Source organism: Budorcas taxicolor, chromosome 18 (assembly GCF_023091745.1).
Source record: "Budorcas taxicolor isolate Tak-1 chromosome 18, Takin1.1, whole genome shotgun sequence".
NCBI classification, from domain to species: Eukaryota; Metazoa; Chordata; class Mammalia; order Artiodactyla; family Bovidae; genus Budorcas; species Budorcas taxicolor.
Genome location: NC_068927.1, coordinates 36,977,654 through 36,995,645, shown reverse-complemented (window position 1 = coordinate 36,995,645; position 17,992 = coordinate 36,977,654). Strand labels below are relative to the sequence as shown.

At 51.8% G+C, this 17,992-nt stretch overlaps 2 protein-coding genes across 2 annotated transcripts; both read left to right on the top strand.

Annotated features, from left to right (window-relative positions):
• Positions 1-891: 891 nt before the first annotated feature.
• LOC128063485 (dipeptidase 2-like) lies at positions 892-5,375 on the top strand. The gene is made up of 10 exons (XM_052656253.1): positions 892-1,094; positions 1,364-1,490; positions 1,790-1,919; positions 2,007-2,148; positions 2,442-2,511; positions 2,631-2,807; positions 3,416-3,500; positions 4,150-4,225; positions 4,890-5,025; positions 5,118-5,375. The coding sequence occupies exons 1-10, from the start codon at positions 892-894 to the stop codon at positions 5,373-5,375; spliced, it is 1,404 nt and encodes a 467-aa protein (XP_052512213.1).
• A 2,059-nt stretch (positions 5,376-7,434) lies between these two features.
• On the top strand, positions 7,435-11,442 carry DPEP3 (dipeptidase 3). Its single transcript, XM_052656271.1, has 10 exons — positions 7,435-7,700; positions 7,992-8,118; positions 8,605-8,734; positions 8,823-8,964; positions 9,196-9,262; positions 9,375-9,551; positions 9,843-9,927; positions 10,430-10,505; positions 10,979-11,114; positions 11,203-11,442. The coding sequence occupies exons 1-10, from the start codon at positions 7,435-7,437 to the stop codon at positions 11,440-11,442; spliced, it is 1,446 nt and encodes a 481-aa protein (XP_052512231.1).
• Positions 11,443-17,992: the final 6,550 nt, after the last annotated feature.

The window sequence follows — 17,992 nt, the reverse complement described above, 5'->3', positions numbered from 1 at the left end:
CTTAATAGCCTACTAACTGGGTTCTTGCTCTGTTGAGTAAAAGGGTCCTTGACTTTTCCCAGATGGTTGTTCAGTTCACATCACCAAAGTTCCTCAAGTGAGGCCCTGGAGAAGTGCAGCAACTCCTGAAGGCGCTCTTTCCAGAGGGTGACTGGGGGAAATGGGGGAGGGGCGCCCCTGACAATTCCCAGTTGCTGGCTGAAGTCCCCTGAGAATGGTCACGCACGCTGGGGAGTCAAATAGTGGGAGACAGAAGGTCGGGGGCAGAGGGGCCGTTCCTGAATCTAGAACCCACAAGGTTAACCCTCCATTTCTAAAAACTATCTCCTCCCTCACACCCACCTCTCGTGGCCTAGCACATGGAAACTGGGAGCCCAGATCAATGGAGACAGAGACACTGGCACGAGGCCCTGGGATGGGCGGGGCAGGCTGCAGACAGATGGGGACAAGCTGTGCTCCTGGGAGGGGCTGCCTGGGGCTGAAGGCCACTCTCTGACAGAAGCGACCTGGCCTCTCTCTTGGACAGCAAGGTTAGAGGCAGGGGGAGAGCAATTTAGGGCGGCGCCCTCAGAATAGAGGGGTCGGGAGAGGGGTGGGGGCGGAGGGAACCCGAGATGGGAGGGGAATGGGCCCAAGGTGGAGGCCAGGTTAGCCCACAAGAGCAGCCTCTTAGCAGAGGGCAGGAGGGTAGTTCGGGCCCCCATGGCACCCGGGCTTTGCAGATTATGGCTCTCTGCACAGGGGTCGCAGGGTCCTGTGACTCTGTATCCCCTCCCTCCATGCCCCTCTCCCAGAGGCTGCGCTACTGCGTGATCTGTGTCAACTGGCAGAACCCCAGCACCCCCACCGCTCTCAGACCCACCTCTGCCCGCCTGCCCGGCCCTGTGCAGCATGCCAAGTGGGGGCCTCGAACATCCCCACATGCTCACCCAGCGGCCTCTGCTGCTCCTGCTGTGGCTGCTGTTGCAGCTGGTAACCCGCGCCCAAACAGCACCGGATGCCCCTATCGCCCTGACCAGTCTGGACACCTCCAGCACACTGAGTCTGGGGGAGCGTGCGCGGGCCCTGATGCGGGACTTCCCGCTTGTGGATGGGTGCGTGGGGGATGGTGGGGGCCCAACCCAGCCCTGGGCAGGTGAGGAAGTCCAGAGCATGCAGAGCTAGTGGGGTGGCTCCCTCACACCACCGCTGGGTGTCCTCTCCATCATCCATGGGTGCCCTTCTCCTCTTCTGTCACTCCCTCTCTGGTGGGAACCCCCTCAGCCCAGGCCTCAGCTAGTCTATGTGACAGTGTGAGGTGGGGGAATCCCCTGGCTGGCCCGAGCCCAAAGGAGCCCACGCATTTGCCTTGACCTCCCTCCAGCCACAACGACATGCCCCTGGTCCTGAGGCAGTTTAACCGCAAGGGCCTACAAGATGTTAATCTGCGCAATTTCAGCCACGGCCAGACCAGCTTGGACCGGCTTAAAGATGGTCTCGTGGGTGCCCAGGTACCAAGGGGACACACAAGGTGCCACCATGGCTCTGGGGGAATGTGGGGGAATTTGGGCGGGTTAGTCACATTGGAACTCAGTTACCATAGCAACCTAGAAAGTGCCATGACAAGGATGCTGGGGGCTAACAGGGGTCACAGTGAGTCAACATAATGGGTACCCAAGTACCACAGAACAAGCCATGCATCACACGTGACACTGGGCACAGGGAGTGCTGCACCAGCTGTGGAGGCGGTGAGAAGCCCAGGAAGTTCTAAAGGAACCCCTACCCAAACCATCCCCTGGCCTTCCCTCAGTTCTGGTCAGCCTACGTCCCATGCCAGACCCAGAAACGGGATGCTGTGCGCCTCACCCTAGAGCAGATTGATCTCATCCACCGCATGTGTGCCTCCTATTCTGAGCTGGAGCTTGTGACCTCAGTTAAAGGTAGACAGATGGGTGGTGGCGGGTGTCAGGGGCTTGATTAGGTTACCCATGTCTCTGACAATGACAATCTGCCCCACCTGCCCCCAGCTCTGAATGGTACCCGGAAGTTGGCTTGCCTCATTGGTGTGGAGGGTGGCCACTCACTGGACAGCAGCCTCTCCGTCTTGCGTGCCTTCTATATGCTGGGTGTGCGCTACCTGACACTCACGCACACCTGCAACACGCCCTGGTGAGCTTGGTGCAGATGGTATGGGCCCAGTGAGGCAGGGATCTGCCCAAGATCATGCTGGGGCCCAGACCAAGCTTCACCCCTGGGACTTGGCCCTGAACCTGGAGTAGGGAGGTCTACAAAGCAAGACTGGATCTCCAGAAGAGCCCTCCTACTGCCACACACAGTCCTGCTTGGGTCCCTCCTCTTGCTCCAGGGGAGTTGCAGGTGTAGAGGGCTCGATGGAACCTCTGTCTAGCTTCTTGTAGCTGAGTCATGACCACCAGTCAGACTGCCTCCTGGCCACCCTGCAGGGCAGAGAGCTCAGCTAAAGGCATCCACCCCTTCTACAGAGATGTCAGTGGGCTGACCAGCTTCGGTGAGGTGAGGACCCTGGCCCCATACCCTGCCCCATGTGAATGCACAGCCCTACCTGGTCCCTCCAGATAAACGCACCTAAGACAATGCAGCCCTGACATCCTCTCCCCAACCCATCCCTGCAGAAGGTGGTGGCAGAAATGAACCGTCTGGGCATGATGGTGGACTTGTCCCATGTCTCAGATGCCGTGGCACGACGAGCCCTGGAAGTATCGCAGGCACCTGTGATCTTCTCCCACTCGGCTGCCCGGGCTGTGTGCAAGAGCACCCGGAATGTTCCTGATGACATCCTACAGCTTTTGGTGAGAGACTGCCCTTGCCTGCAAACCTAAAGCAAGACATTCAAACCAGGAGCCCTTGAACCTGAGCTTCTGCTCCCTCAATTTCCTCAAACCCCAGGTTAAAGATCTTCTGCCCCCAAACGCAAGAACCACAGCCCCTGAACTCTTGAACTCTAGGTGGGGGTTCTAGGTGGTAAACATTCCTCGAGAACCTCCCTGGTGATCCAGTGGCTAAGACTCCGTGCTCCCAATGTAGGGGGTCCGGGTTCCATCCCTGGTCGATAGATCCCACCCACCACAACTGATAGCTCACATTTTGCAACTAAAGACCCTGCCTGCCACAACAGAAGATCCCGCATGCGACAAGTAAGATGGAGGATCCTATATGCCACAACTAAGACACGGTGCAGCTAAAAGAATAAATAAAAATACTCCTCCAAACCCACAAACCAAGTGCCAAGACACCACCCAGACCCAGAGCTGAGGCTTCCCCATTCACACAAACCCAGAGAGGAGACGTCTCTGATCTCAAAGCCAGGACTGAACACCTTCCTCAGAGGGCTGAGAGAGTGAAGAGGCAGGTGGTTGTGCCAGGGGCCAAGTCAAATGTCCATTGTCCAACCCTGCAGAAGAACAATGGTGGCATCGTGATGGTGTCTTTGTCCGTGGGGGTGTTACAGTGCAACCCGCTAGCCAACGTGTCTACTGTGGCAGGTAAGCCTCACCCTGGGCTCTCTGAACAGTTCTGATTTGGACTCAAAGCAGGGCCCAAATTTGAGGAGGACCTCAGAAGGGCCCCAGGGGTTTGACCCACTGTTGGCAATAGACATTGCTCCCCCAAGCCCAATAATGAACAGTACACAGTTCTTGGTGCCATGTGGAATTGGAGCCATGGAATTGAAACGGATGCTGATGGATATCCGGGAGGCAGTCAGACAAAGAGCCCGTGTGCTGCCCATCTGCACCTCTGCAGGGGCTCCAAAGCACATTGTCTGTGCCTCTGGTCAAGGGATTGGGCAGCTCCATAGGTCTCTGGGGTCTCTGTCAGTTGTTTTCTTGTTCATTTCTCACCACCCATGGAGAGGCTACCTCACAGGTTCTCAAGGGAACTCAGAGGCAGAGTGAATCTTGGCCCAAATGGGTGGCTCTGAGGTCCACTCCAAATCTGAAGTCCAGTCTGGAGCCAGCCAGGATCACTTCAGACCAAACCTCAGGGCTCTCTACTCGGTGCTCTGGGTGCCAGGCCATGAAGGAATTGGCCTGTTTGGCCTACAGGCTGCAAGAAGGGGAATCAACAGAGGCCAGTCCTTACCACCAGGCCTCCAACCCTGAAGTCCCACACTGCTGACTTTCCATCCTTCAGATCACTTTGACCACATCAGGGCTGTCATTGGATCCAAGTTCATTGGGATTGGAGGAGATTATGATGGGGCTGGCCGGTGAGTGCATCCATGTGGGCTTGTCTTGGGCTGATGTGTCACGGAGGGCTTTCATAGCCACGGTGCCCACCATACTATGGTCCTCATGGCCTTGACCATAGCCTCAGGTCTGCTGGCCCCACTGGTATCTCCCCTCTCCCAGGGTCTGTTTGCTGGGCTCTCCTGTCTATCTGCATCCCATTGGCCCTACTCTAGACCATCATATTTGGCTAACCCAACCAGACAGACCTCATCTGCCCAGCATCTGCACCCAGCCAGTGCCAGCAGACCCATGGCCTCTGAGCAGACTCTTAGCAGATGGTTAGGGTGGGCTAACCATCTTCTTTGCCTGCAGTTGGGTCTGTGCATGCAAGGGGGTCAACCCAGTTCTTCAAAAGCTTTTCTTCTTTTTATAAACAGAAGGAAAACTTTGCGTTCAGTGAAAGGCATAGATCTTAATAGTTCAATTCAAAGAATTTTGATGAATATTCAAGGAGCTTTAGGGCTCTTCTTCTGAAGGATGAAGAGCAGGCTTGAATCATTTACTCTCTCCAAGTCTCCATTTCCCATATTTGACCAGGGCTGGGGTTCAGTGGACCCTGCACACACAGGACACTGGTTCTGACTCAGGACCGGGGGCAGGTCTGAGGCCCAATAGCTGGCTAGCTGGCTGGTGGCCATGCAGGTTCCCACAGGGTCTGGAGGATGTGTCCACATACCCAGTACTCATAGAGGAGTTGCTGAGGCGAGGCTGGAGTGAGGAAGAGCTCTGGGGCGTCCTTCGCGGAAATCTGCTGCGGGTCTTCAGCCGGGTAGAGCAGGTATGCTGGGCTGGGGCAGAGGGGCTCTGAGCAGGTGTGTGTGTGTGGAGGGGTTGCTGTGGGAGCTGCTGCCCACTGACTAACGCCTCCAGGTTCGGGAGGAAAACAAGGGACAGAGTCCCTCAGAGGATGAGTTCCCAGATGAGCAGCTGGGGAGCTCCTGCCGCTCCGTGCTCTCGCATCTGCAGCAGAGAGAGAACCTGGCTCAAGACCAGAGACTAAGCAGAACTCCAAGGCATGGGAATCCTATTTTGTCAACTATGCGGTCATTCTCAAAATCTTCCCCCAACACAGCCCCAGGCCTCACAGTTATTGCTGCCTTCCTGGTCCTCATTCTTTGGCTCTGGTGATCCATTAATCCTGCCAGATGTCACTTTGGCAGATGCAGACATCCACAAAGTTTCCTCTCATGCAAGCACAAACATTTCCCCAAAATAAATGTTTCAGAAATGGAATCAGCATGAGCTGTCCTTCTCTGCGGTTTGGTGGGGGACCCTGCAGTTCAGACACCAGGTACTCAAGGCAGACCTGCTGGCAGTGGCCTGAGGAATCCCAGGGGGTTTGGCTCCGCAACAGGAGAAGACAGTGGGAGGCTCTGGCTGCAGGAAGGCAGACTTTACTCATTCCCTCTGAGTAGCTCACCTCAATCCTGACCCACTGTCTACCACCTGGAGATCTTTTAGGGAATTCTGGCTCAGATTCCCAAGAAGAGAACCTGCCTGGATCACAAATGATCTTTGTTTCTATTTGGACAGAGCCAGAATGTCAGGCTACTTAATAGACTACAGACCTCTAACGGCTGGACAGCTCTAGAGGTGGGCCCACCCCTCCCCCTGCTCCTCAGGGACTTCCTAAGACATTCAGTCTACTTAGCCACTACATCTTCCCCCAGTCCATAAATGATAATGAACTAGGGACTTCCCTGGTGGTCCAGTGGCTAAGACTCCGCATTCCTAATGTGGGGGCCTGGGTTCAATCCCTGGTCAGGCAACTAGATCCCACATGCAGCAACTAAGAGTTCACATGCCTCAACTAGAAGGTCCCGCATGTGCAACTCAGACCCTGTGCAGCCAAATAAGCTAAAGAAAAAATATAAAAAAATATGAGACGTAAATTGACCAGGGAGTAGGTAACCCCCTTCCTAAAACGGTTAGGACTACCCTGTAGCTCAAACGGTAGAGAATTTGCCTTTGATGCAGGAGACCAGAGTTCAATCCCTGGGTTGGGAAGTTCCTCTGGAGAAGGAAATGCAATCCACTCCAGTATTCTTGCCTGGAGAATTCCAAGGACAGAGAAGTCTGGCAGGCTACATTCCGAGGGGTCACAAAGAGTCGGACATGATTGAGGGACTAACACACATAACACACAGGTAACCCTCTTCCCAAGATGGCTATTATTAACTAAAGTTAAGTATGTATAGTCCTCTAGAGTCTTTTTTTGTGTATGTGTATGTCAACATAGGTACAGAAGTAAATTTGGGGGAGGATTTTTGTTTTGTTTTCTGGGCGGAGGCACACCCTACAAAACGAACCTATGCCCTGCATTAGGAGCACACAGTCTTAACCACTGGACCACGAAGAAGTCCCCAGAAGTAAATTTTAATACGAGATGTGGTAAAGAATCTGCCTGTCAATGCAAGAGATGCAAGAGATGTGGGTTTGATCCCTGGGAAGATCCCTGGAGAAGGAAATGTCAACCCACTCCAGTATTCTTGCCTGGGAAATCCCAGGCACAGAGGGGCCTGGCAGGTTACAGTCCATGGGGTGACAGAAAAGTCAGACACAACTTAGAGAATGAGCAGGCACTAAAACAAAATGGCCTCCCATAAATATTATACTTAAATTTCATTTTTGTTAAAAATATATAGGGGATCTTTTTCTTCTGCCAGTCAAAACATACAGATCTAAGTCACTCTTTTAAATTTTAATTCTTCCCAGAATTTCATGGAATATTTAACCAGTTGGAGTGCAGGCATATCCCTGCAGCTAAAACCCCACATGGGCTTGCGACCTGTCTGCCTAGAGGTGAAATTGGGAAGATTCCTGGGTCCCTCCTAGTCACCCCCTGGCCTCCTCCCCAATCAGTAGGCCCCTGGCGCTTGGGAGGAGTGGGTGCAGGGCAAGAAGCAGGGACAGAGGTAACCGGCAGTGCGCCGCCTGAGGGCGCTCGGGGCAAAGGCTGGCCTGGCCCAATGGGGCGCCACCCTAGATGTGAAGTAAGGGCCTACCGCCCCCTGGCGGCAACGCTGGGCGGCGGCATTGCGGATCCCGGAGCTAATCTGCCTCACGAAGCCGTGCCGCTGCGTCACCAGCATCGACGGTCGGGACCCCACTGTCGCCCTCTGCCCCTCTCCCGCTCCTCTTAGCTCTCGAGACCCGCCTCTGCCCGGCTGCTCGGCCCTGTGCAGCAATGCTGCCCCTTGGCCTCGAGTGTCCCCACATGCTCACCCAGCGGCCTCTGCTGCGTCTGCTGCTCCTGCTCTGGCTGCTGCTGCGGCTGGTAACCAGCGCCCAGACAAGCCCGGGCGGTCCCAGGGCCCAGACCACGTGGGGAACCCCTAGCGCCCTGACCAGGCAGGCCACCTCCAGCACCTCAACTGCGCCAGGCACCCCTAGAGGCCTGAGTCTCCAGGAGCGCGCGCGGGATCTGATGAGGCACTTCCGGCTGGTGGATGGGTGCGTAGGTGGGGGTGTGCGGGCTGATGGGCGCTGAACCCGTTCCTGGACAGGAGAGGAGGTCCAGAGCGTGAAGGGTTAGAGAGAAGGCTCCCTGACACACCCCTCTCCTCCACCACCCCCATAGGGCGCCTTCCTCCCCACTACGCTGTGGCTGGTAGAAACCCCTAACTAATAGCTGTTCTTCAGGACTATCATCTGTGTGAGGTGGGGACGTGGGGTGGCACAGGGTAGGCCCATGACCTGGAGGCCATGTCCCCTACTCTTCTTACTTTGTCCTGACAACCCCAGCCACAACCACCTGCCGCTGCTCCTGAAACGGCATTTCCAGAACAAGCTACAAGGTGTGAACCTGCGCAATTTCAGACTCGGCCAGACCAACCTAGACAAGCTCAGGGATGGCTTCGTGGGTGCACAGGTACCAGAGGGACACACATAATGGCCTCTGGGGAATCTGGGGGCCACAGAAACCTTGGTAGACAGGGATCTGATGGACATAGGACATACTATGTGCCATCATGTGGCTGCTGGGGAGTGAGTATAGGGGTGTAGGAGGTCAAGACAGGCCAGCTGCATGGGTGCCCAGGTTCTGTGGAGACACAGAAAGTGATCGGAAAATCCTTGGTGAGGGTGGGGGCTCTGAAACCACAAAGGATATGTATGGTGGATTGTCCTTGGGGCATTCACATAGCCCATGGACAAACAGCAAGCAATGATGTGTCATGATTTCAACTGGGCTGCTGGCAGCAAGCTGAATAGTCATCAGGGTACCACAGGGTCATGCGATGCTACACTCAGGCCACTGACCCACGTGAGTACCTTGAGGGCTGAGGAGGAGTAAGTAGCAGGCCTATAGCATTGAGACCAGCCTAATCTCGTTCTGGACCCCTGGGCCAACCACCAGTTCTGGTCAGCCTACGCCCCATGCCAGACTCAGGACCAGGATGCCGTGCGCCTCACGCTGGAGCAGATTGACCTCATCCGCCGCATGTGTGACTCCTACAATGAACTGGAGCTCGTGACTTCAGCCGAAGGTGGGCTGGGGGAAGGGAGGGGAGTCAGGGGCTACTCTGGTGGTTCCGGCCCTGGCCTCTGACCACTTGATCCTCTATCTTCTTCTAGGACTGAACAGCACTCCAAAGCTGGCCTGCCTTATTGGCGTGGAGGGCGGTCACTCACTTGACAGCAGCCTCTCTGTGCTGCGCAGTTTCTATCTGCTGGGAGTTCGCTACCTGACGCTCACCTTTACCTGCAACACGCCCTGGTGAGCAGACTGCCTGGCCTGGGGTAGAATGGTAGATGCTTGGTGGGGAAAGTGCCAGAGAGGTGAGGATAGAGGCTGGACTCTCAGCAGGTCCCTCACACTCCCAGAAAGCAGCTGGTCCGAATCCTCACCCTGTTCTGAGGTGGAACGCATGGACAGAGAGCCTGGATGTCCAGGCTCTGTTGGCCAAGGTGTGGCCTGCTAGATTGCCCTCCTCTGGCTGTCTTTCAGGGCAGAGAGCTCCACCAAGTTTCAGCTCTTTTACACCAACATCAGTGGGTTGACAAGCTTTGGTGAGGTAAGGACTCCTTTTCAATACCCTACCTCAGCCGCCCCTACAGGTAAGCACACACATGCATCCCTCCTGACAACCACCACCCCCCAAAAAAATCCTCCACTTGTCCCTGCAGAAGGTGATAGAGGAAATGAATCGCCTGGGCATGATGGTGGACTTGTCCTATGGGTCGCATGCCCTGGCAGAGCAAGCCCTGAAGGTGTCAAAGGCTCCTGTGATCTTCTCCCATTCGGCTGCCAAAGCTGTATGTGACAACATGCTTAACATTCCTGATGACATCCTGCAACTTCTGGTGAGTGGCCACCCCAGCCCTCAAACCCAGGACTTTATCCAAAGATCCTTGACTCTGAGCAAAGCTGCCAGTCCAGTCCTCACTCATCCTTGGACCTCTGCTGGTTAACCCTCTCCCATATCTGGAACTCAAGGCCAAATCAGTTCCCACCCAGGGGCCAAGAGAGGTAAAGCCTCACCCAGGCCCTCAGGTGAGGACTCCGAATTTGCCTTATCAGGGCCCCCAGGGCATAGGTGGCAGGCTGTCAGGTCAGAAGGGGCAAGCTGAGTGTTCCTTTGTTCATCCATGTAGAAGAAGAATGGTGGCATTGTGATGGTGTCGCTGTCCATGGGGGTGCTGCAGTGTAACCTGTTTGCTAATGTGTCCACTGTGGCAGGTGAGCCCCACTTCAATTCTTTGTGCAGTTGTAGCTTTGCCTGTGGCTGCCTAGCACACCCTGGGCCCTGGGCAGGCCTCCCAACAGTTTAGGGGAGCAGACACAGCTCTTCACTGCCCTGAACCCAGATCTGGGGCTCCAACCAGTGCAACAGGTTTTGGGGGAGGCAACTGCCTCTGCTTCTGGGTCTCTCTTTTGCTCCCATATCTCTAGACAGGACAGGCAGAGCCCTGTGAGCAGGCTCTCAAGGAACCAGAGGCATGGTGGCTCCTAGGCAGGAAAAGGTCCTAAGGGGTTCAGGCCCTGAGGTTTACTCTGGGTCCAGTGTCTAGCCTGAAGCCACTCCAGAACTCACAGCAGGCTAGGAGCTCCATGGAGTCAGCTGTCCTGTCTTGGATTGCCTTGGGCAGGGGAATTGGCCACGCTGAGCTTCCTCAGATCAGGGCTGGTCCCAGGATCTAACTCCAGCCTCATGCTACCCACCACTACCCTCATCTCCTAGATCACTTTGACCACATCAGGGCAGTCATGGGATCTGAGTTCATCGGGATTAGCGGGAGTTATGATGGGTCTGGCCGGTGAGTGTTTCCCTGGGGTTTGTCTTGGCTGGGGTACAGTGGGGAGTCCCTTAGTCTCAGTTCCCCATCCATGGTCCTCCCATCCTTCATCCTGCATTACAGACTCTGGTCTTTCAGCCCACCTGGCATCTTTCCCCTCTCAGGACCTGTTTCCTGGATTCTCCTTGTCCCTCTATGGTCCAGTGGACCCATTCCCACTCCAGGGCATCACAGTTGTTAAGAACCCCACCCCCTCTCAAGACCTGTCCAGCACATACTCCACTGCTGGCCCAGCAGATGTGCTGTGGGCTGAGCATTTGCTCAGCAGCTAAGTGCTGCTGAAGCCCAGTCTTCCAGGAGCTTCCAAAGTTGCATTCAGTAGCCTGAGGAACACGGCCTTTAACTTCCCACATGTGGTTGGGGCTGGTGCGACACTGGGCCCTCAGCCAGGATCGAGGCTGAGGAGCACAGTTAGCCAGCTGGTGGCCACGCAGGTTCCCCGAGGGGCTGGAGGACGTGTCCACATACCCGGTACTCGTAGAGGAGTTGCTGAGGCGAGGCTGGAGGGAGGAAGAGCTTCAGGGCGTCCTTCGTGGAAACCTCCTGCGGGTCTTCAGTCAGGTGGAGCAGGTATGCTGGGCTGGCCGCAGAGGGTTCAGTGGCTTCAGCGGGTGATGGGGCACTGTGGAAGCCACTGACTGCTGACTTTCATCTTCAGGTGAGAGAGGAAAACAAAGGTCAGAGTCCTTTGGAGGATGAATTTCCAAACAGGCAGGTGGGCAGGTCGTGCCATTCCCACCTCCTGACTCAGGGTCAGATTAAGCCTCGGGCCACACACCGGGGGAGAAACAAGTGGCTAACCAACCAGGCCCTCCAGAGGACCCCAAAAGCCTCCCCACAACTCATTCTAGGCCTTGTGGCTGCTGCCACCTTCTCAGTCCTCATCCTGTGGCTCTAGTGACCTGGCTAGTCCCCCAGAGGTCACTGGGGGACGAAATAACCCAAAGTCTCACGAAGTTTCCCTTCTAGTCATCCAGGCACAAACATATATATGCTGAGAATAAACATTTCAAGAACAGAGCCAGGTGTGACTGTCCTTTCTTCACGGGGAAAGGGGTTGGGTCTGATGGGCTCTTGGTTGGTGAGGGGTCTTAGGTTCTACCCCCAGCTGCCCAGTATGTTTGGTTCCCATTGGCTTCCAGCTTTCTCTCTCTCTCTGGAAAGGCAGAAGAACCTTACCTTATTCTTACGCTAAAAGCCTGAGCCCACAAAACAGCACTAAAGAATCAAGTTCAGAGTTGATCTCATCATGGAGTATAACAGAGGGTACATTCCCAATCTCTCTCTGAAAGGTTTAAAAAAAAATTTTTTTTAAGGATACCATTTATAGAATAAATTAATGTGTTTGGAAATATCAATAGAGAAAGCGTGTGAAGATTTTCCAGATAAGGTACTCTGATTTTTGTTAAACTGATTTTTTTTTTTTAATGGGCAGGGGTGGGAATCAAGTTGTTGAAAGAAAGAAAAGAAACTGTTCAGGTCTACCTCTGCTCAGCTTCCTACAGACCCTCCATCTTTTGGTCACTTTCCTCTCCCAGTCCACAGGCTGGGCCAGAGCCAGATCTAAGTTCCTTCCATGGGAACTTTAAATTAGCAGAGAGACTACAGTGCCAACTATGTTATAAATTGTGTCCATACACTTGTGGGTCTCTCTTTGAATTCTGTTCCATTTATTAAAACACATTGATATCTAGGAGAGTGAGTCTTCCACTTAAAGTATATCATCTCAGGAACTTCCCTGGTGGTCCAGTGGGTAAAACTCTGGGCTCCCAGTGCAGGGAACCCGGGTTCAATCACTAGGGAACTAGATCCCACATGCTGCAAGTAAGAGTTTGCATGCCGCAACTAAATATCCTGCCTGCTGCAATGAAGATCAAAGATCCTTTGTGCCGCAACTAAGACCTGGTGCAGCCGAATAAATAAATAAATATAAAGAAAGTGAAAAAAGCAAGTCAGAGAGTGGGGAAAGTTTTCAACATGTATACCTGACAAAAGGTATATATCCAGAGGCAGACAGGCCAGTATAAAAATGGGCAAGACATGTGCAAAGGAACTTAACAAAAGAGGATATCCAAGTGGCCAATAAGAAAATGAAAAGACTGCCAACCTTACTAATAACTAGAGAAATGCAAAATAAAACTCACAGAAAAAGATAACTAAAATTCAACAGATGAACAATAGGGTGTTATTAAGGATGTGTAGCATAAGGTTTTCTCATACCCAGCTGGTGGCAGTGTAAACTGATAAAAAAAAAAAAAACCTGCTTTGAAAAACTGTTCCACATTATTTACTAAAGTTAAAGACACGTATCAGTTCAGTTCAGTTGCTCAGTCATGTCTGACTCTTTGCGACCCCATGGACTGCAGCACACCAGGCTTCCCTGTCCATCACCAACTCCCGGAGCTTGCTCAAACTCATGTCCATCGAGTCAGTGATGTTGTCCAAACATCTCATTCTCTGTCATCCCCTTCTCCTGCCTTCAATCTTTCCCAGCATCAGGGTCTTTTCCAATGAGTCAGCTCTTTGCATCAGGTGGCCAAAGTATTGGAGTTTCAGCTTCAGCATCAGTCCTTCTAATGAATATTCAGACACATATACCCAAGATTTAACCATTTTTCTCCCCTAAAGACTCAACAGAAAGGCCTGCACACATGTGCACAGAAAGACATGAACAAACATAATTAGAGAAGGACTATTTTTAGTAATTTCAAACTGAAAATAACCCAACAATAGAGAAATCAGTGGTGTGGTATTAACTCCATGGAAGAGAACACAGCAATGAAAAAGAACAAATTACAGAGGACTTCCCAGGGAGGCCAGGTTTGATCCCTGGTCAGGAAACTGGAACCTACATGCTGCAACTAAAAGCATGCGCATGGCATCGAAGATCCCAAGTGCTGTGTCCAAGACCTGATACAGCCAAATAAATAAAAAATAAAGTTAAAAAAATTAAAAATAAAGTGAATAATTCAGTGGCATTTAGTACATTCACAATGTCATACAACCACCACTTCTATCTAGTTCCAAAATATTTTGACCATCCTAAAAGGAAACCCTCTATCTATTAAGCAGTTGCACCTGATCCTGTGATTCCCCCAGCCACCAATCTTCTCTCTGTATCTATGTATCTCCCTGTTCTGGATGTTTCTTACAAATGGAGTCATATAATACATGACCTTTGTATCTGGCTTCCTCAGTTCAGTTCAGTTGAGTTCAGTCGCTCAGTTGTGTCCAACTCTTTACGACCCCATGAATCGCAGCACGCCAGGCCTCCCTGTCCATCACCATCTCCCGGAGTTCACTCAGACTCACGTCCATCGAGGCCGTGATGCCATCCAGCCATCTCATCCTCGGCCATCCCCTTTTCCTCCTGCCCCCAATCCCTCCCAGCATCAGAGTCTTTTCCAATGAGTAAGCTCTTCTCATGAGGTGGTCAAAGTACTGGAGCTTCAGCTTTAGCATCATTCCTTCCAAAGAAATCCCAGGGTTGATCTCCCTCAGAATGGACTGGTTGGATCTCCTTGCAGTCCAAGGGACTCTCAAGAGTCTTCTCCAACACCACAGTTCAAAAGCATCAATTCTTCGGCGCTCAGCCTTCTTCACAGTCCAACTCTCACATCCATACATGACCACAGGAAAAACCATAGCCTTGACTAGATGGACCTTAGTCAGCAAAGTAATGTCTCTGCTTTTGAATATACTATCTGGCTTCCTACAGTTAACATAATGTCGAGGTTCATTCATGTTGCATTTTTTCTCCATTTTTGTTTTACTCTTTTTCTGGAACTCCTATTGTGCAGATAGTAGAACTTCTTTTTCTATCTCATATCTTTCTTGTTTTCTTTTGGGAGAATTCCTTAACTTGGTCTTTCTAATTTATGGATTCATTCTCAATGAAAACTTTCTGCTATTAGATCACCTATTGTGTTGTCTGACATACTATTGTGGTAATTTTTATACATGGTCCTGTATTTCTTTGATACTTCTCCCATCCAAAGATGGATTCTATGTCTGCCCACCCCTTGAATCTGGGCTTTGTACCTGCTTGACCAGTAAAGTATGGCAGAAGTGATGTTGTGCCCATCCAGGCCTGGGCCCAGGGAACTGTCCTGCTTCTTAGGATGCTTACTCACTCATGGACTGTAGCCACTGTACTATGAGGAAGCCAAGCTGCCCAGGGAGAGGTTCACATGAGAAGCACCCAGTGTCCCTGGTCCACAGTCCCCCTGAGCTCTTAGCCTACAGCCAATAACAATCTATTGGTCATGTGAATCATCCTTTTTTTGCTCATGCTCCTCGGCTTGTGGGATCTCAGTTTCCTGACCAGGGCCCCTCGCAGTGGAAGCACAGAGTCCTAACCACTGGACCCACAGGGAATTCCCATGAATCATTTTCAAAATGAATCCTCCAGCCCCAAGTGATGCCATGTGGAGTAGAGACAAGCTTACTCGGTTTACAGATTTGCGAGCAAATAAATATTTTTGTTGATTATCACTGTAAGTCACTATCTTTGTGGGTAATTTGTTATGAAGCCATATTTCTTTACCTTATATTTCTGCTTGTTCTTTTAAAAGATATTTATTTATTATTTGGTTGCCACTCTCAGGGGCTTTTCTCTTGTTGCCATGCAGTGGCTTCTCTTGTTGCAAAGCATGGTCTGTAGAGTGCACAGGCTTCAGTAGTTGTGGCATGCAGGCTCAGTTGCCCTGCAGCATGTGAGATCTTAGTTCCCTGACCAGGGGTCAAACCCACTTTACCTGCATTGCAAGGCAGATTTTAACCACTGGACCACCAGGGAAGTCCCCTCTGCTTGTTCTTTTTTATACTTTCTTGTTTCATATGGCTAATATTCTACCTTATCTTTTGTAATATGTTTATTAGGCTAGTTTTGAATTTTTGATCCATGTATTCTGATCCTTTCCCCAACAGATGTTTCCTTTTTTAAAAAAAAAATTTATTTATTTTAATTGGAGGCTAATTACTTTACAATATTGTAGTGGTTTTTGCCATACATTGACATGAATCAGCCACGGGTGTACATGTGTCCCCCATCCTGAACTCCCCTCCCACCTCCCTCCCCATCCCATCCCTCTGGGTCATCCCTGTGCACCAGCCCTGAGCACCCTGTCTCATGCATTGAAGCTGGACTGGCAATCTGTTTCACATATGATAATATACATGTTTCAATGCTATTCTCTCAAATCATCGCACCCTTGCCTTCTCCCACAGAGTACAAAAGACTGTTCTTTAAGATGTTTTCTTTTGAAATGTCTGTGCTTGTCAAATGTCTGTTTCTTTTTGTCTATTATTTTTGCCTATGAGTACCCTAATGGTGCAGGCTACTTGACCAGTCAATTGTACAAGGGAAATTGTATCCTAGCTACAGAGTCTTGAAGAGTCTAAGGTTTCAGTTGGACTATAGTAGCCTATCTTCCCCACATAGCACCTGACCCTACCCCTGAGGAGAGAGGTCAGGTGTGGGGGCCAGGTAAGAACTATGGGGAGCCTTTGTGGAGCATCAGGAATGACCGAGGAGGAGGCACCTATTCGTTCTTTAGTCAAAAGATGTGTTGGGGCCAAGACTGAAAATACCAAGGTGAGGAGACTGAAATGGTCCTGCCAGTGTGAAATCCACACACAAGAAACATTAAAGATCTCCACCAACACACTTCTCCCTGCAGTGAGTCCTATGAAAGGAAAGTGCCTCACAGGAGGATGAAGTGGGGTGGTGGGAAGGTGAGGTGTGTTTCAGAGATGTTTTCTGGAGAAGAAGTAGTATTCCAAGCTGAGACCCCCTCTATACAAAGGAGTCTGGTAAATGGCTGGGGTGGGGGCGGGTAGAAAGGCATCCTGTCAGGCACAGGTGCTGCACAGAAACCCCTTGAGTTTGGGGAAGTGGAAGAAGCCAGAAAGGTTGAGGCTGGGGCAGAGGATGAGGAGAGAGACAGCTGAAGAGACTGGAAGGGCCGGATGGAGCAGAGGTTTGTGGACCAAGAGAAGAGTTTGGGCTTTCTTTTCAAAAGAAGTGGCTCTTAGGACTTCCCTGATGGTCTAGTAGCTAAGACTCCATACTCCCAATGCAGGGGGTCCAAGTTCGATCCCTGATCAAGGAACTAGATCACATATGCCCTAAGAGTTTGCATTGGCTGCCGCAATGAAGACCTGGTGCAATCAAATAAATAAGTAACTTTTTTAAAAAAAAAGAAGAGATGGCTCTACCATGAGCAGGGAGTTCATTGGAAGGCTGCTACTGTGAGCAACTGAATGTGGCATGAAAGGCCAAAGCAACAGGCCTTGGCTGGGATGAGAGTAGGGTAGGGACCAGAATAGAGGTCAGCTCCCAGGTCCTCCTGCAGGGCCCAGAGACTGATTCCTGATTCCATCCCAGAGACAAAGGTCAGAGAATGCAAAGTCTGTAGTAGGTTGGAAAGATACCACTAATTCTGATATTCTAAAACCCTCTGAGTCATAAAAGGGAGAAAAAAATGGAGGTGGGCACTGGGGTTTTCTGATAGAGAAATAGCTGAAAGAATGGTCTAGAAAGATAAAGATGTTAAAGTAAAGCCACCTGAATAAACTTATCTGAAGCAATGGTGTAGAAAGTGAAAGAAAATTAAGAGTAAAGAAATAAATGGCTTGGGTAAATAGCATCACCAACTCAATGGACATGAATTTGAGCAAAGGGAGATAGTGGAGGATAGAGCAGCCTGCTTCAGTCCCTAGGGTCGCAAAGAGTCGGACTTAACTTAGCGACTGCACAATAACAAAAAGGAATCCCCAGGAGGTGAGACAGAAAAAGATAAAACTGAGATGAAAGAACTTGGCTAAAGAATCCAATGCAGCGTCTGAAGAGGCCCGTGGGGCTGGACGAGGCGGAATGGGAGTCCTTACTTCCAAGAAGGAAGCAGCCTCTAGTGAAAGGGCACGGATCCCCCAAGCAGCCTCTAACAGAGACACACTGGAGGGTGGGCGAAGGGATAGGATCTTCCTGGGGCTCCCTTGGTTTCCAGGGATGCGGAGGAGAGGTGGAAGAGATGATGAAAATGGGGATAGGGTGCCGAGGAGGCCCCTGGGCGGTTCTTGAATGAGCTCTGAGCTCCTGCCTACTCTTCCCCGGCCCTGCATCACAGAAATGTCACTGAGCGCTCACTAGGCACAAAGCTCACCTCGTGCCCCACCTCAGGAGCCCTCATCAGCCCCAAGTGCATGTCCTCATTTTACAAGCACTGCATCTGAAGCTCAGAGAGGGCGGCTCACCACCCGAGGTCACACTGGAATCGGGCCTCCCCAGGGCGTGGAATAGTACTCCCGCCCCGGGGGTTTCACTCCTCCGGGGCCCCCCTCAGGGAGGAGCCGGCCTCGAGCCCCTCCTGCTCCCCGCCCCCGAGGGGCGGCCCGGGGGGCGGGCGGAGGAAGTGAGCGCAGCGGGGAGGAATGTGAGCGGGCGG